The 27,384-nt window shown below is 37.2% G+C and overlaps 1 protein-coding gene across 7 annotated transcripts in view; it reads left to right on the forward strand.

The window, feature by feature from the left end:
* The window catches only part of fam49a (family with sequence similarity 49 member A), a 61,529-nt gene that overhangs the window by 25,863 nt on the left and 8,282 nt on the right, over window positions 1-27,384 (forward strand). For 3 of the 7 annotated variants that reach the window (XM_062035055.1, XM_062035050.1, XM_062035056.1), the window contains exons 2-7: window positions 4,493-4,539; window positions 14,575-14,654; window positions 19,690-19,811; window positions 22,975-23,080; window positions 23,161-23,297; window positions 23,372-23,449. In XM_062035055.1, coding sequence (XP_061891039.1) covers window positions 14,585-14,654; window positions 19,690-19,811; window positions 22,975-23,080; window positions 23,161-23,297; window positions 23,372-23,449 — 513 coding nt within the window. In that variant the 5' untranslated portion in view covers window positions 4,493-4,539; window positions 14,575-14,584. Of the gene's footprint in view, window positions 1-4,492; window positions 4,540-14,574; window positions 14,655-14,871; window positions 14,952-19,689; window positions 19,812-22,771; window positions 22,872-22,974; window positions 23,081-23,160; window positions 23,298-23,371; window positions 23,450-27,384 lie in introns of those variants that run through there. The other 4 variants (XM_062035051.1, XM_062035052.1, XM_062035054.1 and 1 more) reach the window with 3 other exon arrangements.

Here is a 27,384-nt window from a genome sequence, read left to right on the forward strand (position 1 = left end):
CCACTACCGCTCTGCTCGGCGAGGGCGTAGGACATTGCACGCGTGACAGTATGTGACGTATGTAAGGTGTGCTTGTTTTATGTCTCTGTGAGAAGGAGAGACAAAGAGTGAGAAAAGCCTGTAGTGTAATGCCCGCAGCTAAAAGCAACTGCGTGAGAACGTATACTCAAGTACTCACGAAATAGTAATTTTCTACATCGCACAGAGACAAACCCACGATATATCGAGTATATTCGATATATCGCCCAGCCCTACTTTGACTACTAAACAAGCCAAAATGCCGTAAAAAAAAAACAACCAAAAAAAACCAACTTAACGACGCCTCGAGGCAGCGAAAATTCCTCGAATATTTTTTGTAATCAAATTACTCGAGTTACTAGAGGAATCGTTTCAGCTCAATATACCACCTTTGAAAAGTACCGGTACCGTTCCTTAATTTGAATGCCGCTTTCAATATACAGTCGCGATCAAAAGTTTACATACACTTGTAAAGAACATAATGTCATGGCTGTCTTGAGTTTCCAATAATTTCTACAACTCTTATTTTTTTGTGATAGAGTGATTGGAGCACATACTTGTTGGTCACAAAAAACATTCATGAAGTTTGGTTCTTTTATGAATTTATTATGGGTCTACTGAAAATGTGAGCAAATCTGCTGGGTCAAAAGTATACATACAGCAATGTTAATATTTGCTTACATGTCCCTTGGCAAGTTTCACTGCAATAAGGCGCTTTTGGTAGCCATCCACAAGCTTCTGCTTGAACTTTTGACCACTCCTCTTGACAAAATTGGTGCAGTTCAGCTAAATTTGTTGGTTTTCTGACATGGACTTGTTTCTTCAGCATTGTCAACACGTTTAAGTTAGGACTTTGGGAAGGCCCTTCTAAAACCTTCATTCTAGCCTGATTTAGCCATTCCTTTACCACTTTTGTCATGTGTTTGGGGTCATTGTCCTGTTGGATCACCCAACTGCGCCCAACCTCCGGGCTGATGATTTTAGGTTGTCCTGAAGAATTTGTAATTAATCCTCCTTTTTCATTGTCCCATTTAAAGCACCAGTTCCATTGGCAGCAAAACAGGCCCAGAGCATAATACTACCACCACCATGCTTGACTGTAGGAATGGTGTTCCTGGGATTAAAGGGCTCACCTTTTCTCCTCCAAACGTATTGCTGGGTATTGTGGCCAAACAGCTTAATTTTTGTTTCATCTGACATCACATGGACAAAGATAAGACTTTCTGGAGCAGGGGTGGGCAATTAATTTTTACCGGGGGCCGCATGAGCAACCCGAGCACTGCTGGAGGGCCACATCGACAATATTTCAATTAAATTTTGCTCAATATTATTTTTGATATATACCGTAAGATAAATAATAATAATAATTAATAATAATAGTAATACTTCAACATAGTGTGTGTAACAGCATTCCATGACTAATATAAATAAATTAACATTAATAATAAATGACAGTAAAATAAGCACACGTATGACTGAGGAGTCAGAGTGTAACTTTGTGTGGTGTTTGAGTTGTCCGACTTTTTGTGTGGCCATAAACGCACCAGTGGTTTAGTGCTATGCGTATTGGTGACAGATGACAAGTTGGTTTTGGCCTGGTTTGTACGGCAGAAAATGACTAGTTTTTCGAGATAGAATTGTTTTACTCATGTTTTTGGTGTGGTTATGTCCGAATATAAACAGTTTTGCTCAATAAAGTGATCGATATAATTCCTGTCCTCGAAGCATCTCGATAGACGTTACAATAATTGAACGGTGTTCAATTGAACGGTGTTGACGAACACCGTTAGGGCCACTTGTTGTCACTGTCACTCAAAGTTGCATTGCAAAATTACATAGAATAAATATGTTTATTTTGTTTAGAATTTAGATGGGATTTGATTTGGTGCGCGGCATATATTTGCTGCGCGCAGCGGACGCTTGAGCAGTGCGCAATTGCGCAGGCACGCACCTTAGAGGGAACGTTGCTTGGCAGTCCATGTCTTGTTGGAAACACGGCATTCTTCATCAACTTTTCTCTTTTTAGCGTCTCGGGTGTAAACCGTGCATCACTTGTCGCTGCATGTGCACCTTCACTCGCAGGTTACACACGGACACACGCCCATAGATAATACTTTTCAAAATAAAAGCAGCACAGTTGTATTGCGCGCACGAAATAGATGTTTTTTCAACTTTATTTTGTAATTTGTGATTGCAGCTGTTCACATTCACTCACAATCACGCACACACATACGTCCACACGGAAGTAATACAAATAACGATTTTCAAAACAAAAGCAGCACCGTTGTATTGCACACTCGACATAGATACTTTTTAAAATGTATTTTGTAATTTATAATTGGCCTCACACGGGCCGGACAGGGACGCACAAAGGGCCGGATGCGGCCCGCGGGCCGCAGAATGCCCAGGTCTGTTCTGGAGGGAAGTTCTGTAGTCAGGTGAAACAAAAAATGAGCTGTTTGGCCACAATACCCAGCAATATGTTTGGAGGAGAAAAGGTGAGGCCTTTAATCCCAGGAACACCATGCCTACCGTCAAACAGGTGCTCCAATCACTCTATCACAAAAAAATAAGAGTTGTAGAAATTATCGGAAACTCAAGACAGTCATGACATTATGTTCTTTACAAGTGTATGTAAACTTTTGATCGCGACTGTATATATACATATGTGTATATATGTGTGTATGTATGTATGTATGTATATATATATATGTATATATATATATATGTATATATATATATGTATGTATATATATATATGTATATATATATATATATATATGTATATATATATATATATATATATATATATATATATATATATATATATATATATATATATATATATATATACACATATATATATATATATATATATATATATATATATATATATATATATATATATGTATATATATACATACATACATACATACACAGTATATACACATACATACACAGTATATACACATATATATAATCTGTGGGTGTCCCACGATTCCATTCAATATCGATTCTTGGGGTCACGATTCGATTCAAAATTGATTTTTTTTTCGATTCAACGCGATTCTCGATTAAAAAAACGACATTTTCCCGATTCAAAAGGATTCTCTATTTATTCAATACATAGGATTTCAGCAGGATCTACCCCAGTCTGCTGACATGCAAGCAGAGTAGTAGATTTTTATAAAAAGCTTTTATAAATGTAAAGGACAATGTTTTATCAACTGATTGCAATAATGTAAATTTGTTTTAACTATTAAATGAACCAAAAATATGACTTATTTTATCTTTGGGAAATTATTGGACACTGTGTGTTGTCAAGCTTATGAGATGCGATGCAAGTGTAAGCCACTGTGACACTATTGTTCTTTTTTATGTATTTTTTAATTGCAGTTCTGAGTGTTGCTGGGTCGGGTTTGGTTTTGCAATTGGATTGCATTGTTATGGTATTGCTGTGTATTGTTTTGTTGGATTAATTAATAAAAAAATTAAAAAAATACAAATGAAAAAATAAAAATAGATTTTTAAAAAATGAGAATCGATTCTGAATCGCACAACGATTTGAATTCGAATCGATTTTTTCCCACACCCCTAATATATATGTGTATATACCTGTATATGTATGTGTATATATATATATATATATATACATATATGAATGTGTATATGTGTGTGTGTGTGTATATATATATATATATATATATATATATATATATATATATATATATATATATATATATATACACACACACATGAACCGCAGAGAAGTGTATGACGATGAATTGTCTACAAGATCAGTGCCTCGACCAGGCTGTCCACATGGCATTTTGGCAGCATTTGATGTTTTTAAAATTCCACGTGAGTGTGTGCACGCGTGTTTCGTGCACTATGCAGGTAACATCCACTCGTGTGACACCACGGAGAGACGCTACACACCGTCATGCCCTTGTAAGCAGAGCATCCTCTGTCCCGGTTGACCGTCCCCAGACTGCAGCATCACACCTTTTTTCTGCTACTTCTGTGCTTCAGGCTGGCCAAAAGGGGCCTGGGACAGAACCACCATTTGACAACTCTTTTCTGGCACAAGGCCGTTTCTGTGGTTTTGGATTCAAAGCAAGACCTCTGCACCCTCAAGCATAGCAGAATAGGCTAGTACCCCCAATTCATCTTCCCCACCCTGGAGGAGTGGTCTTTCATCCCTGGGACCGTGAGCATTGATATCTAATCCTCCAGTGGACACCAAGCAGGCCGGAGGCTAATTCTGTTCGGTTTTGGGATTCAAGGGTGTCCATTTCAGTTCTGAATAATTCAGTGATGTGTGTTGATGGTTGAAGGAGTGTGGACGCTTGTATGAGTCGGGAGAAAAAGGGCAAGTGTTTATATCGTGCCCACCATGTCAAACAAGCTGGAGGATTGTTGGTTTTCCTTCCATTTTCACTGATTTCAAAGCCATTCTTTTCTCTCGTTTCAGAAAAAGAAACACGCATGTTCGCAACCTGAAGTCCTGCGACATAGAAGGTGAAACACACACACTCACAAAGTAGCACATTTACTGGAGGGTGCGAAGGGGCATGTGATTTCGCAATGCATTGTGGGTGCCGGGAGGCCATTTTTGCTGGATGTAGGTTTTGTTTACCTAGCTGTACTGTGCCTCCGGTAATGCGAGAGCGCACAACAGACTGGATTAGAATGAATCGTACAAAATAAAAAAACAAGACAAACTGTGCCCTGTTCCAGTGGTTCTTAACCATAGGGCCGGGGCCGCCAAAATATACCTGTTTTTAGCTGTGCTCCATCTGGGCTGCAGTGGTACTCAGTTGTAGTACACTTTTCCACCACTAGTGGCAGTAATGACAATATCAAACAAACATAAGAAGTCGAGAGAAGTTTCTTCGGCACAAAAATTATGACTATTGGTGAAGCTGTATTTTTATTTACACTTTAATTTTATTGACAGTTTATTCAAGAAACAAATATATTATTAATACTTATTATTCATTTGATTAATTAAAGTGTTTTTTTTTAGGACAGCATAATACATTTTTCAATATTTTATTAATATTTATTTTATAATCCGTCTGATCTAAGCCTTGATTAATATTTTATGTAATTGACAAGGTTTTTATAACATTTGACAAGGCTGTAAACTGTAAGTACCGTATTTTTCGGAGTATAAGTCGCACCGGCCGAAAAATGCATAATAAAGAAGGAAAAAAACATATATAAGTCGCACTGGAGTATAAGTCGCATTTTTTGGGGAAATGTATTTGATAAAACCCAACACCAAGAATAGACATTTGAAAGGCAATTTAAAATAAATAAAGAATAGTGAACAACATGCTGAATAAGTGTACGTTATATGAGGCATAAATAACCAACTGAGAATGTGCCTGGTATGTTAACGTAACATATTATGGTAAGAGTCATTCAAATAACTATAACATATAGAACATGCTATACGTTTACCAAACAATCTGTCACTCCTAATCGCTAAATCCCATGAAATCTTATACGTCTAGTCTCTTACGTGAATGAGCTAAATAATATTATTTGATATTTTACGGTAATGTGTTAATTTCACACATAAGTCGCTCCTGAGTATAAGTCGCACCCCAGGCCAACCTATGAAAAAAACTGCGACTTATAGTCCGAAAAATACGGTAAGTTAGATATCATCATTATTTGCGATTAAAATCAAGAGTAAGATTACTAATTCAGTGTTAACATTTGACTGGGACCCGGGCCCCACCGTAGTGGAAAAATTGGGCCCCGAGGTGAAAAAGGTTAAGAACCTCTGCCCTATTCCAAAGGCTCGCGACCATCAATAGGTGGAATTGATGGATATGAGCACGTCCTATGGACAAGAGATTTGAGAAAGCTGCCGCCATTGTCGAAGCCAACGGAGTCCCTTTTTATACCTGGTGAAGAATTTCCGAATGCAAAGTATTTTAGGGCTCATTGTCCTCCGTTCAGTTTGCGCGTAATCTACGTCAGGCCCATTTAACTGGCGGTCCGTGAGCCACATCCGGCCCGCCAAATATTTTCATTTGGCCCGCCGAACAACACCCAAATAGGCTTGATGAAACCATTCAAAACTAGGGTTGCTCATGTATGCAGTACTCCCGCCACCCCGTAGGGGGCAACAGCCAGTCATATGTGTCACAATGAAGCAGCAGTAGGGGAGTAGAAGAAGGTGACTAAATCGCAAAAATCTGACTTTTAGCAGTGACGGGACAACAAAGTATGAATGACTGACTTTGTGATTCCGTTTGTGTTCGTGTTGTTTTTGGCTGTTTAACTGTCAATTAAAACTGGTTACATTTTACCAGTAGAGGGCAATAAAGCCACACCTTAAGTTCAATTGTGTTAAACCACAAGTGTGCAATGTTTGTTGTGTGTATTAACACTAAACCTTCTATTTTATTTAAGTAAATTCCCAATAGATATTATTTATGTAAAGTACACAATGGACGTTATACTTTTGTAATGTTTCTATTTTCAGTCTTACAAACCTAAATAAAGGAAGACGTATAAAGAAATAAAACTGAGAAAGAAACATATTTAAAATAAGGAAAATCAATCATCAATAAAACATTAGACATTAGACAAACTTTAATGATCCACAAGGGAAGTTGTTCCACACAGTAGCTCAGTTACAAAGGATGGAATGTGTAAGGATGGAAAGGATAATGCAGGTATAAAGTAGACTAAAAATGCACCGTAGTAGCAATATAAAATATAACAAATATGCAATATATGCAAACATATATCATATATAACAAAACGTAGCTTCTGTTTCTCCATGCTGTTAACTATCCGTCTAACTGCACGCGCTGGAAATGAGTAGCAAGGGCTGAATAATGAACTTATTGACAGTGCAGTGTGAAAGCCAATATGTTTACTTTGTAAGTAAGTAAACACAGTCTCAAAGGAATATAACCTGCAGAGGCACTTTCTATAGAAACATCCAAACTTTGATGTCCGGCCCCTGGGACCTTGGGCTCTTGAAAGTGCAGCCCTCTTCACGATGTAGTTGAATAGCCCAAATCTACGACTTTCATCTCTTATGTGTCCGAGATGGAGTGATGCCCCCCTATGGAAGTAGAATTGTCTCACATCAACTTATATATGTCAATATGATATTAATACATATGCATATATTAATAAATATACAAATACAAATGTGATATACAAATAAATCAAGAATTTGTATAAATAAATGCGTATTTGTAAATATATTTTTGAGATTTTAATATAAATATGCTTGATTTTGTATTTGTATTTGTATTGAATTTGCATATGTGGTTCGCTTTTGTGTCGATGAGACATTCCTCCCACAAACCAGATGCACAAATAAATGTGACCTACACACTCCCCTGAACAACCAGAAGAGGGCACTGCAGCCAGAGCAGTCTGGGTCATAAACATGGTCAGACACTGGCGAGCCAATCAAAGGCACACTAGGGAGGGTCATATGATGATTGATATATGATGATGATTTGACACACATTGCACTGATAAGAGATCAGTATCTACATCGGGACAAGGTCAATAAACGGCATTGATGCAATAAAATAAGCAGCTAGAATGGTCTTTCAGATTAACTGGGTAAATTACCATTAGCTAATACAACGCTAACGTTAGCAAGCTCAGGCCCGTTGTGCGTTCTCTCTGTAAAGACGTGGATTGTTTTTGTGCAGAGAACTCCGGGCATTTTGCATATAATGCTCTGTGACCCAGACCGCTCTGGCTGCAGTGCCCTCTGCTGGTTGTTCGGGGGAGTGTGTAGGTCACATTTATTTGTGCATCTGGTTTGTGGGAGGAATGTCTCATAGGCAAAAAAGCAATCCACATATGCAAATTCAATACAAATACAAAATCAAGCATATTTATATTCAAATCTCAAAAATATATTTACAAATACATGTTTATTTATACAAATTCTTGATTTATTTGTATGTCACAATTTTATATTTATACATTTTATTTGTGTATATTTTCAAATCTCAAAAATATATTTACAAATACACGTTTATTTATACAAATTATTTATTTATTTGTATATCACATTTGTATTTGTATATTTATTAATATATGCATATGTATTAATATCATATTGATATATACTGTATAAGTTGATGTGAGACAATTCTACTTCCATACCCCCCAGCCTCTTTTCAAAAGCATATATCCCCCCAAAAACCTAGGTCATTTTTACTTGTAATTTTTTGATCACTGCGCTACGTTTGTCCGAAAACGACTCATTCATTTATGTGCTTACCCCAAGACTAAAAGCAAACAGACAACATGATTTTTTCCAAAATACTCTACTTTGTTTGTCGCCCGCAGCGAGCTCGGCTAACGCTAACCTCCTATTAAATGCTACGTGTGCAACCGAATAAAACATGCTTAGATTCAAACTTACCAGTTTAGTTTATGGAACAATCATGTCAGTGAAATTAAACAATCTAGATCCTCTACTGTAGTCAGAAAAAAAAGTTTAAAAAAAATCATGATGATGAAAAGATATGATTTGGAGTAAATGATGGTTTCCATGTTTGGTTATTTTGTTGCGTGTTATGAAACATGGTATGAATATATATATATAGTCTTCTGAGTTGAACAACAAATGTTGTAACTGCATAAATAGGGGGCATATTCAGTCAAACCTGTGTTAGCAGCCACCTGTCTATGGCCCTCACTTGCCACAAAAATGTCCCCCGCACAAAAAAGTAGTGTCACCTGTTTAACGCGGCCACTCATTTTGCATCCCAAAACAGTTTTATGACTCCGTATAGCGGCCACCTGTCTATGGCGCTCACGTGCTGCAGAAAAAAGTAGTGTTATATATCTTGTCTATAGCGGTCACCTGTTTAACGCGGCCACTCATTTTGCATCCCAAAACAGTTTTATGACTCCGTATAGCGGCCACCTGTCTATGGCACTCACGTACCGCAGAAAAAAGTAGTGTTGTATATAAAGATGTCCGATAATATCGGACTGCTGATATTATCGGCCGATAAATGCTTTAAAATGTAATATCGGAAATTATCGGTATCGGTTTCAAAAAGTAAAATTTATGACTTTTTAAATCGCCTCTGTACGGAGTGGTACACGGGCGTAGGGAGAAGTACAGAGCGTCAATAAACCTTAAAGGCACTACCTTTGCGTGCCGGCCCAGTCACATAATATCTACAGCTTTTCACACACCCAAGTGAATGCAGCATACTTGGTCAACAGCCATACAGTTCACACTGAGGGTGACCGTATAAACAACTTTAATACTGTTACAAATAAGCGCCACAATGTGAACCCACACCAAACGAGAATGACAAACACATTTCGGGAGAACATCCGCACCGTAACACAACAGAAAAAATACCCAGAACCCCTTGCAGCACTAACTCTTCCGGGACGCTACAATATACACCCCCTGTTACCTCCTGATATCCTTTACACACTGATGTCACTTTTTGATGCAGTACCGACTGAGGGATCGAACGTCCGTAATATCATCGCTTATGTGCAGTGATTTCTCCAGATTCTCTGAATCTTTTGGTGATATTACTGACCGTAGATGGTGAAATCCCTAAATTTCTTGCAATAGCTCGTTGAGAAATGTTGTTCTGAAACTGTTGGGACATTTTGCTCACTTATTTGTCCACAAAGTGGTGACCCTCGCCCCATCCTTGTTTGTGAGTGACTGAGTATTTCATGGAAGCTGCATTTATACCCAATCATGGCACCCACCTGTTCCCAATTAGCCTGTTCACCTGTGGGATGTTCCAAATAAGTGTTTGATGAGCATTCCTCAACTTTCTCAGTCTTTTTTGCCATGGCTACAAGCTTTTTTTTAATAAAATATATTACATATTGTCATGAAGGTGTCTGTTACTACTTTATATATACTTGCGATGTGTATATTATTCATGTTACATATTGTTATGAAGGTGTCTGTTACTACATTGTATATATACTTGCAGTGTGTATATTGTACATATTACATATTGTTATGAAGGTGTCTGTTACTACATTATATATACTTGCAGTGTGTATATTGTGCATATTACATATTGTTATGAAGGTGTCTGTTACTACATTATATATATACTTGCAGTGTGTATATTGTAAATATTACATATTGTTATGAAGGTGTCTGTTACTACATTATATATATACTTGCAGTGTGTATAATTGTACATATTACATATTGTTATGAAGGTGTCTGTTACTACATTATATATATACTTGCAGTGTGTATATTGTGCATATTACATATTGTTATGAAGGTGTCTGTTACTGCATTATATATATACTTGCAGTGTGTATATTGTGCATATTACATATTGTTATGAAGGTGTCTGTTACTACATTATATATATACTTGCAGTGTGTATATTGTGCATATTAAATATTGTTATGAAGGTGTCTGTTACTACATTATATATATATACTTGCAGTGTATATATTGTAAATATTACATATTGTTATGAAGGTGTCTGTTACTACATTATATATATATACTTGCAGTGTGTATATTGTGCATATTACATATTGTTATGAAGGTGTCTGTTACTACATTATATATATATACTTGCAGTGTGTATATTGTAAATATTACATATTGTTATGAAGGTGTCTGTTACTACATTATATATATATACTTGCACACACACACACACACAAACACACAAAAAAAGACGTGTCTTCTTGTCTCTCATAATGATTGTGAATGCTATGCAAAAAAGTGCAGTTCCCCTTTAAATCAGCGTAATAATCGAGTACAGTCCCAGACTTTCCCTCCACAGGAGAAGCCGAATGCAGGCTTGTTATTTCTGTCTCCAGCTCGGCGTGAGGAGCGACTAGCAGGACTAAAATAGCCACCGCCTGCTGGAGGCCGTAAACAGAAATGCAGTGTGGCGGTCATGTGCACACTGTGGCACACTGTCTCTTTTCTGCTGACGTCACACTATGATCTCAGTCTGGCAAGTTGATGAGAAAGAAAGTCCTTAGAAGCTGCTCAAAGTGCAGTTCCCTCCCAGCTTCAGAGGCTCGACTTTATTCTCTCATAGTTGACTCAATTGACATTTCGATTGCAACGCACTCATCGTGAATGTGTTTTGCGAACTCCTTTTAAACATTTTTATTCACGCGTCATGCTATGACCCACTATCTTTGCCAGCAACTCTGGCCTCTTGTAATACTGCGAGTGTTCCTCTGAAACTGCCAGCTTCCTTCTGGCTTTTCATTCTTTAGAGCAGGGGTGTCAAACTCATTTCAGCTCGGGGGCCGCATTGAGGAAAATCCATTCCCACGCTGTCCCCAGACTGATAAAATCATGGCATGATAACTTAAAAATAAAGACAACTTCAGATCGTTTTCTTTGTCTTACTTTGGCCAAAAATGAAACAAGCACATTCTGAAAATGTACATATTACAAATAATCCTTTTGGAAAACACTTCAAGTTAGTTGAAAATTCGGAGGAAAGAATGTGTGCAGTTTCAAAAACACCATGAAGAATTAACGATGAACTTTGTCTGTGTTTATACAAAGCCATTAAACTTTTAGCACTTCTTGTTTAGGATTTTCATGTAGGCAGTTCGGGCAGCACGGTGGAACAGGGGTTAGTGTGTTTGTCTCACAATATGAAGGTCCTGGGTTCGATCCTGCGCTCGGGATCTGTCTGTGTGGAGTTTGCATGTTCTCCCCGTGACTGCGTGGGTTCCCTCCGGGTATTTCGGCTTCCTCCCACCTCCAAAGACATGCACCTGGGGATAGGATGATTGGCAACATTAAATTGGCCCTAGTGTGTGAATGTGAGTGTGAATGCTTTTTAAAAAAAATCTCTGACCGTCCAAAATGTTGACACACACACGTAGGATGGAGGATTGCCGTCTGTCCAGCGCGATCACTCCTTTGCACGCCGGTTTGCACTTCCTTCTGACAGTTTCTAAATAAAATGTCAAATGGTGCTCGCAAAACGCTAATGAGTGTTGATAAATCACATTGGGTGCGCTAAATAATAATATTTGCATCTTCTCCCAGTGTCGTGAGCGTTTTGATGATCAGCATATATTCTGCATATTAATAAAGACAGGGACGCAAAATGGATTGCACGCCTGATTCTGCCCACTTAACAAACACAATCCTCTTTGCACATGTTTAGTAGATCAGCTTTGCGTGTGCTATCAGGTTTGCACACATTTAGAAGATCAGATTTGCGCGTGCTATCAAGTTTGCACATGTGAGAAGATCAGCTTTACGTGTGCCATTAGGTTTTCACACGTTTAGAATATCAGCTTTGCGTGTGCTATCAAGTTTGCACACGTTTAGAAGATCAGCTTTGCGTGTGCTATCAAGTTTGCACACATTTAGAAGATCAGTTTTGCGTGTGCGATCATGTTTGCACACGTTTAAATCAGCTTTGCGTGTGCAAACAAGTTTGAACATGTTTAGAAGATCAGCCTTGCAGGTGCTATATAATTTGCACACGTTTCGATCAGCTTTGCGTGTGCTATCAAGTTTGCACATGTTTAGTACATGCAAACCTTCAGTAATATAGGCTCATAGTTGGTAGATACAATTCGAGTTGACGGATAAACCCCGTCACCAATGGGTACAGGTTTGCAAGCTCGTCTCACGATATTTTGCTTCTCTTGAAATGTCCTTGAAAATGACCTTGCAAGTATAAACCTGCAACATAATCAACTATTTGCTCTCTTTCGGCCATCATGGGTTAGAAAAATCAAGTAGCTATCAGATTTCTCGGCTTAGCCACGTGGGACTCCGTTGCGGCTCGATTGGTTTGGATAGCACTTCCTGCTCTCGCAGCTCACAACTTGTGATTGGATACTCACTTGTGAGTCACATGTGAGAATCCAATCACAGGAGGCGTACACCACGGTTCAATGTGCGGCAACCCAGAAGGGCTACTGTCAACAACTCTTGATCTGATTGGCTACGGCAACTGTTTATCAACTGGTCTCCACTGCACAAACCGCCAAATGGCAGATTTTATACAGAGCTAGCCAGGGGTCCTCTTGCATGTAGACAAGTCAGCAGCGCCGAGACGGCACCAACTGATGCGTAGAGTGATCCACCCTGGGTCCCGACAATATGTGTATGTATGTATATGTGTGTGTATGTATATGTGTTTGTGTGTGTGTGTGTGTGTGTGTGTGTGTGTGTGTGTGTGTGTGTGTGTGTGTGTGTGTGTGTGTGTGTGTGTGTGTGTGTGTGTGTGTGTGTGTGTGTGTGTGTGTGTGTATACACAGTATATATATGTCCGCTAATATCGGCCGATAAATGCTTTAAAATATAATATCGGAAATTATCGGTATCGTTTTTTTATTATCGGTATCAGGTTTTTTTTAAATGTTTTTTTTTAAATATTAAATCAACATAAAAAATACAAGATACACTTACAATTTGTACACCAACCAAAAAACCTCCCTCCCATACACTCATTCACACTCATTCACACAAAAGGGTTGTTTCCTTCTGTTATTAATATTCTGGTTCCTACATTATATATCAATATATATCAATACAGTCTGCAAGGGATACAGTCCGTAAGCACACATGATTGTGCGTGCTTAATTTTACTCATTTTCATTAACTACTACTTTCTGTGTAACTGTTTTTATATTGTTTTACTTTCTTTTTTATTCAAGAAAATGTTTTTAATTTATTTACCTTGTTTTATTTTATTAATTTAAAAAAAAAAAGGACCTCATCTTCACCATACCTGGTTGTCCAAATTAGGCATAATAATGTGTTAATTCCACGACTGTATATATCGGTATCGGTTGATATCGGTATCGGTAATTAAGAGTTGGACAATATCGGAAATCGGCAAAAAGCCATTATCGGACATATATATATATATATATATATATATATATATATATATATAACTTAAAAAAATAAATAATTATGAAAAATACCTCCCTCTATCAAAATGTAAAAATAGAGATAAAGGCATCATGTAATGAAAAAAAGCTGACAAGTTGATAATAATGAATAAAAAAAACTATTTATGTATATATATATTTAGTGCCCTTCCAACTTGCCTTGGTGCCCTAAAATATGAGCCCTCCTTTAAGACAACACTTGCCTTGACCTTAAAAAAGTAAAAATTCAAGGCCTGTAAAGGTACATACAGTATATGCGTACTGTGGTCAAACGTTCTTGTCCTTGTCAGTGGTCTAGCAGACGCTTATGTTTAGGATTTACGTTAGGCCAGCAGAGAAGGCCTCGCCGGTGAAGTATAACTGCAGCGAAAATAAAGACATTCAATAGGGTTCTTGTTGTGGTTTAGTTGTATTGTGGGTTCAATTCAAATATATTTGAAGTTACATGAAGTTCCGATGGACATCGTCAGACACTGTTCCAGGAGTCTGACTTGATCTCACATTTGATAATAGTCTCATTTCTCGTTTGAGACATGTTGGTACTGAAAATCTCAAGTTTTCGTCCGTCTGTAGTGCCTGTGTTGTCTTCCATGTACTGTGCACTTGCATGTCTGTTCACACCAACCTTTTGACCATCAGGTTTGCCGGAATGGGTAACCTGCTAAAAGTCCTTACAAGGGATATAGAGAACTGTCCACACTTTTTCCTGGACTTTGAAAGTAAGTCTGGCAGAAAAGAAAACAATGCGAATAAGAAGTTTTCTCTGTGTGGGGGTGCAGTTTGTCTCTCGTCTCAAATCTTCCTGCCTTCTGTGGTCCGGTCATGACTCTTTCACTTGGCATGTTCTCTTTCTTTGAAAGCTTTTAACATCACTTGAACTTTTCTTCCCTTCTCTTCCTCCTTTGTGTCTCCTCCCATTTTCTCTCTCTTTTGCAGACGCCAAATGGGGAATCTGTTAAAAGTTCTCACTTGCACAGAGCTCCAACAGGGGCCAAACTTTTTCCTTGACTTTGAAAGTGAGCATAGCGTTCCTTTCTGCTTCCCTCTTTCACCCCCGCTGAGAGGTCCAGGGTCAGTGTCTTGAGCTTCCCATTGGCCAACGTCTCTCTTTTGTTTAGTGACGTTTTTAAAGCAACATTTGTACTTAATGATTGATGTACTCATTGACTCAAATTGGAGCTGATCCTTGACCTCTGCTTTCTCCTTTTACTCGATTATGTATGCATGTTGTGCTATCAAAATATCCTTCACTTGAGCAGTACCGTAGATCCCTGCTGTTAACAGGCTAGACAAATAATAAATACATGTGAATAATTGTCACATCCATAACTAGAATGTGCAGTTCCGGTAGGAATTGCGTGTGAATGCCGAATGTGCACGAGCAGAACTGACATGCTCGAATGTCCATAGTGAGTGGAGTGTGTAGACGGTGGAACAGTTCAAATCGGAGTTATGGAGAGGTTTGTATATTGCCTATTCATTAACAATTGGAAAAATTCTTGGTAATTCCGGATTTTCAGCTAAACTTCGTAACCGGGAAACATGCTGGCTTGAATGTCCGGTGTGAGTGGAGTGTGTTGATGGTGAAACGGTTCGAATCGGTTGAGAAATGTGGGATATGGAGAGTTTTGTATATTGCCTATTCATTAACAATTGGGAAAATTCGTTGTAATTCCGGGTTATCAGGGAATTTCCGGAACCAGGGAAACATGCTGTCTTGAATGTCCGGGATGAGTGGAGTGTGTAGATGGTGGAATGGTTGGAATCGGTTAAGAAATGTGGGATATAGAGAAGTTTGTATATTGCCGATTAATTAACAAATGGGAAAATTCTTGGTAATTCCGGATTATCTGGAAAATTTCGTAACCAGGAAACATGCTGGCTTGAATGTCAAGGGTGAGTGGAGTGTGTGGATGGAGGAACGGTTCCAATCGGTTGAGAAATGTGGGATATGGAGAGCTTTGTATATTGCCTATTCATTAACAATTGGGAAAAGTCTTGCTAATTCTGGTTTATCAGGGAATTTTTGGAACCGGGAAACATGCTGGCTTGAATGTCCGGGATGAGTGGAGTGTGTAGATGGTGCAATGGTTTGAATCGGTTGAGAAATGTGGGATATGGAGAGCCCTATACCCCCCCTGCTCTTTCATCTTTTCCTTCCACATTTTTCCAACCGTCAAAACATTCCACTTACTTTTTTTTTTCTTACAAATTCTCGGTTTTCCCAAAATTCCAGGAATTCCGAAATATCAATTCTCAATTACAAAGTGTTGCTATGTCAACTTTTCTCGACCAATTCATATCCGCTAAGACAATTGTGGTTTTGATTGATTGATTGAAACTTGTATTAGTAGATTTCACAGTACAGTACATATTCCGTACAATTGACCACTAAATGGTAACACCCGAATAAGTTTTTCAACTTGTTTAAGACGGGGTCCACGTAGATCAATTCATGGTAATATCTATATTTTTTTTAAATTCCCAATTTCCCAGAGAGTCCCAAATTTCCAGGACAAAGTTTCAAAGTTCTCCATAGCCCACAATTTTTGCCACCATCCACACACTTCACTCTTCCCACACCGTGATTTCCGGTTTGGAAAATTCCCTGATTACCCGGGTTTGCCAGGAATTTTCCCCCATCGAAAACAAATGAGCAATATGAAAGCCTCTTCATATCCCACAATTCTTTTCCAATTCTAAATGTTCTAACATCCATTTACCATTCCAGCTTTTCAGTTCCACTCAGGCACAGCCCACATACAGCATTCACACATGATCTAGTTTCATATGTTTCTCAATTATTACCAACATAGGTTTTCTTTAAAACAAAAAAGAAACTGGCCCATTTTCAAAGTGAAAAAGCACAAAGAAAAGTTTTTCCCTGAAAACAAAATTTTACCAAAAAAACAAATGAAAGCAAATATTAAATGATGAATATACAGGGATCTACTGTATACATGACATGGCTCTCCAAGTACCACCAAAATGGCCAACATTGAAATACAGTAGCGTAGTAGACCTAAGTACTCATTAAAAACAAGGCATTTTTTATTTTTTTTGCCAAGCATATCCAATAATTTTGACCACAGTTTGAACAGTAACACTGTGTTTAAATATTTAGTTTCTTTGGCGAAGGTGAAGCCCGCGTACGCACTACCGTTTTAGAATCACTGCTCTACATTTTAAGTTTGGAGCTTATCGACTCAGCCTGCAGACTTATGACAAAACCTTAAACATGAGCCTGAAGGATGTCAGAAAACGTTTGTCTTCTGCTGCAAAATGCAACAATATTTCTAACTCAGTTGCAATACACTTTTCCACCACTTGTGGCAGTAATGACAATATCAGACAAACACAAGAAGTCATAGAGAAGTGTCTTAGGCGCAAAAAAATTACTAAATTAGTGAAGCTGTATTTTTATTTACGCTGAAATGTTTTATTTGAGAAACATTTATCATTATTTATTATTAATTTAGTTTAAATGTATTTTAGCACAACATAGTTTGTAAATTGTAGAAAATGTAATAATTTTGAATACATATGTATATTTATTTCAGTTTTTGAGTCTCTATGATGATGTTTAATAAAGAATCATGCCTATTATTATTATTACTATTTTAATTAGATTTTGTTTTGCACTGTGTAAATTTATTTTTCATTAGTTTTTATAAAAACCTCTTTTGCAGTATATTTGATTGTATATTTTTTGTAATCAGCTTGACTTAAGCTACATGCTTTCATATAATTTGACAAAGTTATAAACTGTAAGTATGTTATTTATAATTATTGAATGCGAGTATAAATCAAGAGTGAGTGGACTAATTCAGTGTTAATATTTTAATGAATCCAGAACATTTCCATCTATGCTGATTGTTTTTGCCCCCATGTATCGGCCATGAACAAAAACATTCAGCACGTTTCCTTTCCCCCACAGTATGCTAGTGCTAAACAAAGTTAAGACTGCATTCACTTTAGAATTAAACAATCAGATTGATCACACTTTGAATCACGGTGAATGATCTTGCATGCAAAAAATATATATATATATATATATATATATATATATATATATATATATATATATATATATATATATATATATATATATATATATATATATATATATATATATTGACACAAATGCAGTTTGTCAGAATGTCACACATGAACATTTTTTTATGTTTTACTTGAATGCTTGTCAGTTATTTATTTAACAGTTTATCTAAAGTCACGTTACGGTGTATTTTTGAAGAGAAATTTGCCGCAAAGTTTACCCACTTACTTTTGCACTGCAACGATATATATTTTGTTACTTTGAATAACCCTTTGAATGTAAAAACTGATCAAATCCGGACAGCATAAAAGAAGGTACAACTAGTTATATAGGGGGTGAAATGGTAAAAGAAGGTAAATAAAAGGTAAAATTATGTAAATAAAAGCTAGAATATGGTAAAATGATGGTATAAGAAGGTCAAATAAGGTAAATAGAAGGTAAAATAAGCCAAATAGAAAGGCAAATAAAAGTAAAATAAGCTAAATAGAAGGTAAAATAATTTAAAGAAGTGGTATAAGGGAGTAAACAGGTAAATAAAAGGTAGACAAATGTGAATAAAAGTTAAAAGAAGGTATATAATAGGTCAAAGGAAGTACACACAAGTAAATAGAAGGTAAAGAAGGTGAATAAAATGTAAATTAAAGGTAAATAAGTTAAAAAATTTAAATAAAATGTGAAATAGGGTAAATAGAAGGTAAATTAAAGTAAAATAAGGCAATTTGAAGGTAAAAGTAAGTAAATGGAAAATAAAAGAAGCTAAATAAAAGGGAAAATAATGTAAATAAATGGTATACAGGAGTAAAAAGGTAAATAGATGGTAGAATAAAAGCTAAAATATAGTAAATAAAGTTAAAAGAAGGTAAATATTAGGTAAAATTAAGTAAACAAAAGTGAATAGAAGGTAAAATAGGGTGAATGAAAGGTAAATGTAAGATCAAATTAGGTAAATAGAAGGTCAAATAAGGCATATAGAAGGTAAATCAAAGTAAACAGAAGGTAATAGTAGCTAGAAGGTAACATAATGTGAATAAATGGTAAAAGGGAGGAAAAAGGTAAATAGAAGGTGAATAAAAGCTAAAGTAAGGTAAATAATAGGTCAGAAGAAGTAAACAAAGGTAAATAGAAGGTAAAATGTGGTGAATAAAAAAGGTAAATGAAAAGTAATAATTGGCAAATAAAAGTTCAAATAAGGTAAATAAAAGGTCAAAGAAGGTAAGTAGGAGGTAAAGTTCTGGAAGGTAAAATTAAAGTAGAAAAGGGTTAATTGATGATACATTTTAGTTGAAAATAAGTAAAAACAGGTGAAGAAGGCAACTACAAGGTAAATTGAAGTAAATGAAGGTAAAATTAAGTAAATTGAAAGTAAAGTAAACTAAAATTGGTAGAAGAAGGTAATGAAGGTCATGGCTACAAAGTGTGTTTTATCCGATTACTCGATTAATCGAACACAGCGATTGATAGATAACTCGATTACAAAGATAATCGACAGCTGCAGCCCAACATTGTCCTATGCATTGGCCAGATCACCGTATAACAACCCATGCTGCCTAAAATCAAGTGTGTAATTAATCTGCAATTGTACATGATTCATGTGATCGTTGTTTGGGAACAATTAATTTGACAGCCCTAATTCTCTTCATTCCTAATGAATACATGTTGTCCACACGTGAGTGTATGCTTTGTGACGCCTTGTTTAGATGCACAGCCCACAGAAGGAGAGTGTGAAGTATGGAACCAGGTCAACTCTGTTCTCCAGGACTCTGAAAGCATCCTGTCAGGCCTCCAGGCGTACAAGGGAGCCGGACAGGAAATCAGAGATGTAAGGAAGCCCCACAACCTGCTGGATGTACCCAATTTTCTGGACAATAGTATATAAGTATATATAAGTATATAAGCCGCACCCACTAAATTATAGAAAACTTTTTTCCGTATATTAGCCGCACCTGACTTTAAGTCGTAGATATATACGTTGTGAAATTAGTCATTTACACAGAAATATTCTGTAAATGTTTATTTACATACCTTAGTTGTTTCCAAAAGGTGTCTGACACGGCAGTAAAACGAGTAAATCAAACAAAACAGAAGTCATCGTCATGGACCTTCTAGCTGCGCAAGCTTGCTCTTCAATCAGCTAAACAGACTCAATAACTCCACGGTGACGTTTTGGTGAATATTCTGAGGAATTTGTGAAACTGAAACAATACGAAAATAATGCCATTGTAAGTTAATAATACTAACAAAGACACTCGTAGACGTGTTAGCTAATGCTAACAACGCTAGGTTGATTACATTAAGATAGCACGTACAAATATGCATGAAAACACTCCTACAGACATCACACATGGGACGCTTTAGTATAAGCATTAAGGGTGTCAAAAAAATCAATCCTGACACTCGGACAAATTATAGTTGATGCAGATCTATTTCTTCTGTACAGATTTAATTTAGAAAATAGAAGTGTTGGATACTTATCTTTTTGCCTTGTAAGTGTTTAGACTTTATTAAATGTTATTAAACAAAACCACTTTTCTTTTAAGTAATACAGAAATTGATCAGAGCTGTTTGTCTATTTTATGGAGGAATGCAGTTAATGATAAAACTGACACCCAATGTTATTAAAAAAAAGTATTGATTTTGAATCGCGAATAAATTCTGAATTGAATCGTTTACCCCCAAGAACCGAATCGTGTGGTGCCCAAAGTTTCACAGCCCTAGTAAGTATGAATTGTTTTAGTTATATTATAAAACTTCCAAATGTTGTTTGGAGTGATGAATGAAGAATCCATACGAGTAGAAACGCTATGGACGGATAGAAGACTGAACCACTCGTCTACTTCCGGTTGAAAGCACTAAATGGAAGGACACAGCGGCACCTGCAGCAAGCAAACTCGTTCAAAAGATGGCGCCATAGCACAAACAATAACACACCATTTCAGTGTTTTTGCACGTGTTTAATGACAATTAATATAAATCACAGCCAAGAAGAGTAACTTGTGGGGTTCCACAAGGCTTGGTATTGGGACCTAAGTTATTTATACTCTATTTAAATGATATTTGTTCAGTATCTAATAAATGTAAATGTATTATGTTTGCAGATGATACAAATGTATATTGTTCAGGAGAAGACTTGAAGGAATTGTTGAGGATAATAGAGGTTGAGTTGATTCAGCTAAAAAAAATGGTTTGATATTAAGTTATCTTTAAATGATAAGAAAACTAAATTTATTGTGTTTAGTGGTGCAAGGACAAATTGTGAAGCAAAATTAAAAATAAATATAGTGGAAATTGATAGAGTATATGAAACTAAATTCTTGGGAATAATAATTGATCATAAATTATGTTGGAAACCGCATATTGAATATATAAAGTGAAAAATATCAAAATCCATTGCTATTCTTTATAAAGTAAGACACATGCTGAATAAGAAATGTCTGCATATGTTATGTTATTCATTTATTTCTCCATATTTAACATTGTGTTGAAATTTGGGGAAGTGTTTATAGAACAAACATAGACCCTATAATTAAACTTCAAAAAAGGGTCATTAGAATAATACACAAAGCGTGCTACTATGAACATACCAATCCATTATTTATAAGTTGTAATGTGTTAAAATGTTCAGATATTGTGTTTTTAATAACAATGGAAATGATGTTTGGAGTAAAGAACAACAACCTTCCAGCTTGTATTCGTAGGTTATTTACATTAAGAGGAGAAAACTATAATTTACGGGGATAATGATTTTTGAAATACACTACCGTTCAAAAGTTTGGGGTCACATTGAAATGTCCTTATTTTTTAAGGAAAAGCACTGTACTTTTCAATGAAGATAACTTTAAACTAGTCTTAACTTTAAAGAAATACACTCTATACATTGCTAATGTGGTAAATGACTATTCTAGCTGCAAATGTCTGGTTTTTGGTGCAATATCTACATAGGTGTATAGAGGCCCATTTCCAGCAACTATCACTCCAGTGTTCTAATGGTACAATGTGTTTGCTCATTGGCTCAGAAGGCTAATTGATGATTAGAAAACCCTTGTGCAATCATGTTCACACATCTGAAAACAGTTTAGCTCGTTACAGAAGCTACAAAACTGACCTTCCTTTGAGCAGATTGAGTTTCTGGAGCATCACATTTGTGGGGTCAATTAAACGCTCAAAATGGCCAGAAAAAGAGAACTTTCATCTGAAACTCGACAGTCTATTCTTGTTCTTAGAAATGAAGGCTATTCCACAAAATTGTTTGGGTGACCCCAAACTTTTGAACGGTAGTGTAGGTAAAGTAAGAAGGAATATAAAATACTAATGTATTTCAGTTTTAGGAGTTAAATGGTGGAACAAGTTCAGTAATGAGCTGAAGACATGTAGTTCTTTGTTAAGGTTTAAGAAAACCTTGAAAAGTGAAATAATTGAAAATTATAAAATATAGTAACAATTACTTTCATGCCATTGATTTTTTTTTTTAACGTTGATGTTCCAGGCAATGTAATTTTCAGTGAATGTATAGGATAGGCAAATATAAGCTTTGGCTTCAGCCTATTCCTTTTTCGGTCATTCTTTTTGTTTTCTTGTCTTTTTGTGTATAAATGTGTATGATTGTTAAATATGTATAATCTGTACTGTTAAACTGCTCACACAAAATGGTTGATGGTTGATTATATGACCGAAATAAACTTATTTCATTCATTTCAAAACTATTTTTAGTTTTATAACTAGTTTTATAAGCCGCAGGGAGAAAAGTATCGGCTTAAGGTCCGCAATTTACTGTATTCACAGTTACATGTGGCCCTCACCCAAAAGGAGTTTGACACCCCTGGTACAGGAGGAGGCTTACGACTCGGCCCTGTGGTACTCCAGTAGTAGGGCTGATGAAGACGTAAGCTTGGTGGAGATCTGGAAAGTGCAACGTATCTGTGGATGCTGAACATGCTAAGAAGGGAGTCGGCTCACTTGTTTGATGTGCGTGTGCTGCTCTTTAGGCAATCCAGAACCCAGGTGACTTCATGCTCCAGGAGCGGGCCTGGAATTCCGTGTGCCCGCTTGTCATCAAACTCAAGAAGTTCTACAGTTTCTCTCTGAGGCTCGGTGTGTGCCGCAAGATTTATAAGGCTTGGCCCCCCCCCCTCCCACACACACACATGATTTCAATGATTGCTTCTGTGCAGAGGAAGCCCTCCAGAGTCTGCTGGAGTCCCTGACATGCCCACCCCACACGCCCACTCAGCACTTGGAGAAGGAACAGGCGCTGGCCAAACAGTTTGCCCAGATCCTCCACTTCACGCTACGCTTCGATGAGCTTAAGGTGGCGAGCGCTCCTCCCTCACGACCTCCCTTTGGTGGACCGTGCCCTTGGACTAACCGCCTGTTTGCCCTCAGATGAGGATTCCCGCCATTCAGAACGACTTCAGTTATTACAGGAGAACCATCAGTCGAAACCGGATCAACGACATGAACGTAAGTTTTGTCCACAATATACTTCTGCTCCACCGGGCATACTTGATGGGGGTGGGGGGTTTGAGGTGGACGGAGGTGGGCGGGGGCGGGGTTGTTAGGGGGTAGCGGGGGGTGTATATTGTAGCGTCCCGGAAGAGTTAGTGCTGCAAGGGGTTCTGGGTATTTGTTCTGTTGTGTTTATGTTGTGTTAAGGTGCAGATGTTCTCCAGAAATGTGTTTGTCATTCTTGTTTGGTGTGGGTTCACAGTGTGGCGCATATTTGTAACAGTGTTAAAGTTGTTTATACAGTCACCCTCATTGTGATCTGTATGGCTGTTGACCAAGTATGCCTTGCATGCACTTGTGTGTGTGAAAAGCCGTAGGTTTTATGTGACTGGCCTGGCACGCAAAGGCAGTGCCTTTAAGGCACGCCCCCAATATTGTTGTCTGGGTGGAAGTCGGGAGAATTCAGGAGAATGGTTGCCCCGGGAGATTTTTGGGAGGGGCACTGAAATTCGGGAGTCTCCCGGGTAAATCGGGAGGGTTGGCAAGGTATGCCACCGGGTCCTTACTGATGAAACGTGCCCGCTTCAAGTAGCAGTTACGCTGCTACAGGAAGAAAGGTGGAGCGGAAGAAGAAGATGTGAGAGGGACAAAGACATCTTGGAATAGGGCTGCAACTAACGATTAATTTGATAATCGATGAATCTGTCGATTATTACTTCGATTAATAATCGGATAAAAGAGACAAACTACATTTCTATCCTTTCCAGTATTTTATTTTAAAAAAAAACAGCATAATGGCACCATACTTATTTTGATTATTGTTTCTCAGCTGTTTGTAAATGTTGCAGTTTATAAATAAAGAATAATTTTAAAAAAAAAAAAAATTTTTTTTTTTTTTAAAGCCTCTGCGCATGCGCATAACATAGATCCAACGAATCGATGACTAAATTAATCGGCAACTATTTTTATAATCGATTTAATCGATTAGTTGTTGCAGCCCTATCTTGGAGATGTTTCTATATGCTTTGGGAAATGAGAGAAGATGAGCAAAACACTCTTTCTCAAATTGTGATTTTAGCAAAAGACAGTAAAGAAATCTAAATGAGCGATCTTCCAGCATCACAGCACAAAAAGTTTGACCCAGACTTACAGACAGTAGGGGTCAGGCTTGTACCGGTACCAATATTTTGGTACTTTTTGACACTTTCCAAAATAAAGGTGCTCCACCGGGTCCTTACTGATGAAACGTGCCCGCTTCAAGTAGCAGTTACGCTGCTACAGGAAGAAAGAGGGAGCGGAAGAAGAAGGGAGAGAGACAAAAACATCTTGGAGATGTTTCTATATGCTTCGGGAAATGGGAGAAGATGAGCAAAACACTCTTTCTCAAATTGTGATTTTAGCAAAAGACAGTAAAAAAATGTAAATGAGCGATCTTCCAGCATCACAGCACAAACGTTTGACCCAGACTTACAGACGGTAGGGGTCAGGCTTGTACCGGTACCAATGTTTTGGTACTTTTTGACACTTTTCAAAATAAAGGGGACCCCAACAAAAATGTAATTATTGGCTTTTTTTAACATAAAATCCTATGATTAAATATTAAATATACGTTTGTTATTGCAATCAAAGAAGAATGTTGTCATGAAATAAGATGTTGAATATACTAGACAACTTATCTTTTAGTCGTAAGTAAGAAAATAAACTCTCCTAATTTGTCTGCTGACGTATGCAGTAACATATTTAATATTATTATGTTGTTAAAATTATGATTGATTATTAATCTACTTGTTCATTTACTGTTAATATCCGCTTACTTCCTGTTTTAACATGTTCTGTCTACACTTCTGTTCAAATCTAATAATCACTTATTCTTCTCTTGTTTGATACTTTACATAAGTTTTAAATTATACTACAAATTTGGGTATGGATCCAATACCAAGTACCTACAGTATTGTACATAAGTCATATTTAAAATTTTCCTGTGTCCAAGGATGTATTTCATGACTTTATAAACAATAACAAAAGACAAAATATTTTGTGATAATAAAAAATATTGATGTAATCATAGTAATATCAACAAGATACGCTCTTGTACTTGATATCGTTACAGTGGATATTTGTAAAGGTTCACACATTTGTTTACATTGAGGAGCGCTAGCTTGCTGTTAGCTGTTAGCTATTGTATCCTCCTACGGTGTGTAGTGAAGCATGTTTATAGGGCTGGGCGATATATCGAATATACTCGATATATCGTGGGTTTGTCTCTGTGCGATGTAGAAAATGACTATCGTGAGTATTCGCGTATATGTTCTCACGCAGTTGCTTTTAGCTGCGGGCATTACACTACAGGCTTTTATTCTTTCTTGTCTCTCCTTCTCACAGAGAGATAAAACAAGTGCACCTTCTTACATACGTCACATACTGTCGTGCGTGCAACGTCATACGCCCTCGCAAAGCTGAGAGGTAGCAGCATGGGTAATGTTAGCTGTGGCAGGTGGTGCTAGCGGAGCGGTGCGAGTGTTAATACGAGAGAGAGAAGGTGCGAATCTGTTAACAAATGGAGGAAGAAGAATTAATTCCCAAGAAAAACAGCACGGGGTCCATTGTCTGGCGGTGGTTTGGCTTCAAGCGGAAAGATGTTGAACAGACAACCGTAATATGTTAAGTAAGCGGCAAAAGTTCAAAAAGTAGCAGCACTACTAATTTGTAGCATCATTTGAAAAGTCACCCGCTAGAGAATGAAGAGTGCGTGAAACTCCGCATGTCACCAACTCCGGCCGGTGCCACACCAACAAAATGCAGAAGCAACCAGCACTGACCCAATTGAGCCTGGCGCCTTCCATTTCCAGATCAACATCGTATGAAAAAAATAGTCAAAAACAGGAGATAACGTCCGCAGGAACCTACCACATAGCGATGGACATACACTATTTGATTTCCTATTATGCAGCTTATATTTATTTTACAGTTTTTTAAATGCTGATATAGGCTCCAGCGACCCCGAAGGGAATAAGCGGTAGAAAATGGATGGATGGATGGACATCATACACAAATGTGCACTTAATTTGTTTTAAAATATTGTAGTGGCGTTCTGTACAAAAAGTGCACTTTAATTTAGTGTTGTTTTGATATGTCATCTTAGTGACATCATGCACAAAAGTGCACTCATAGCTTGTTTTAAAATGTCTCTGACAATCTTGCACTTTCTGTTTGGAAATGACATGAATGTTTGTGCCACTGCTTAATAACTCTTTAATAAATACACTTTTGGTAAATTGACTTAGTTGTGGTTTCCCTCTCTGCATGAATGTTTAAAATGAGCATATATTAATGCAGTATGAAGAAGAATGTTTTAATGTAGACACATTGAATCATCATACTGCTGTGATTATATGCATCAAGTGTTCATTCAAGGCTAAGGCAAAATATCGAGATATATATCGTGTATCGTGACATGGCCTAAAAATATTGAGATATTAATAAAAGGCCATATCGCCGGGCCCCACATGTTTAGCTATTCCTTGTCCTGCAGGGATGATACTTGTAAGAAACATACTTTATTTGTCGCCATGTAGGCGGGGATTAGTCATTTAGAAGTAGCTAAAACACGGCGTGGACGTTAGCCGCTTGTTAGCCAGCTATGTTTTAAAGTACCTCTTCTAGAGGTACTCGCTTCAGTGTTAATGCTTCAATATTATGGTTAGCTTTTAAGTCTTATGTCTCCACACCGTGTCTGCTTGTAAGTACTCTCTACGTGTGTATTGTTGATAATGCTCCTCTGCTCGTATTACCAGCAATGTCACAACATGACGACAAAAAGTATCGCTATTTTTCAGAGGTAGTATAGTACTGTTTTAATTCCTAAGTACCGCGGTACTTTATTAGAACCGGTATACTGTACAACCCTAGTTGGGATTAGGGTGTTCAAAGAGACATCTCCCATGAGCTTA

This window comes from Entelurus aequoreus, linkage group LG23, assembly GCF_033978785.1.
Source record: "Entelurus aequoreus isolate RoL-2023_Sb linkage group LG23, RoL_Eaeq_v1.1, whole genome shotgun sequence".
In the NCBI taxonomy this organism is placed as follows: Eukaryota; Metazoa; Chordata; class Actinopteri; order Syngnathiformes; family Syngnathidae; genus Entelurus; species Entelurus aequoreus.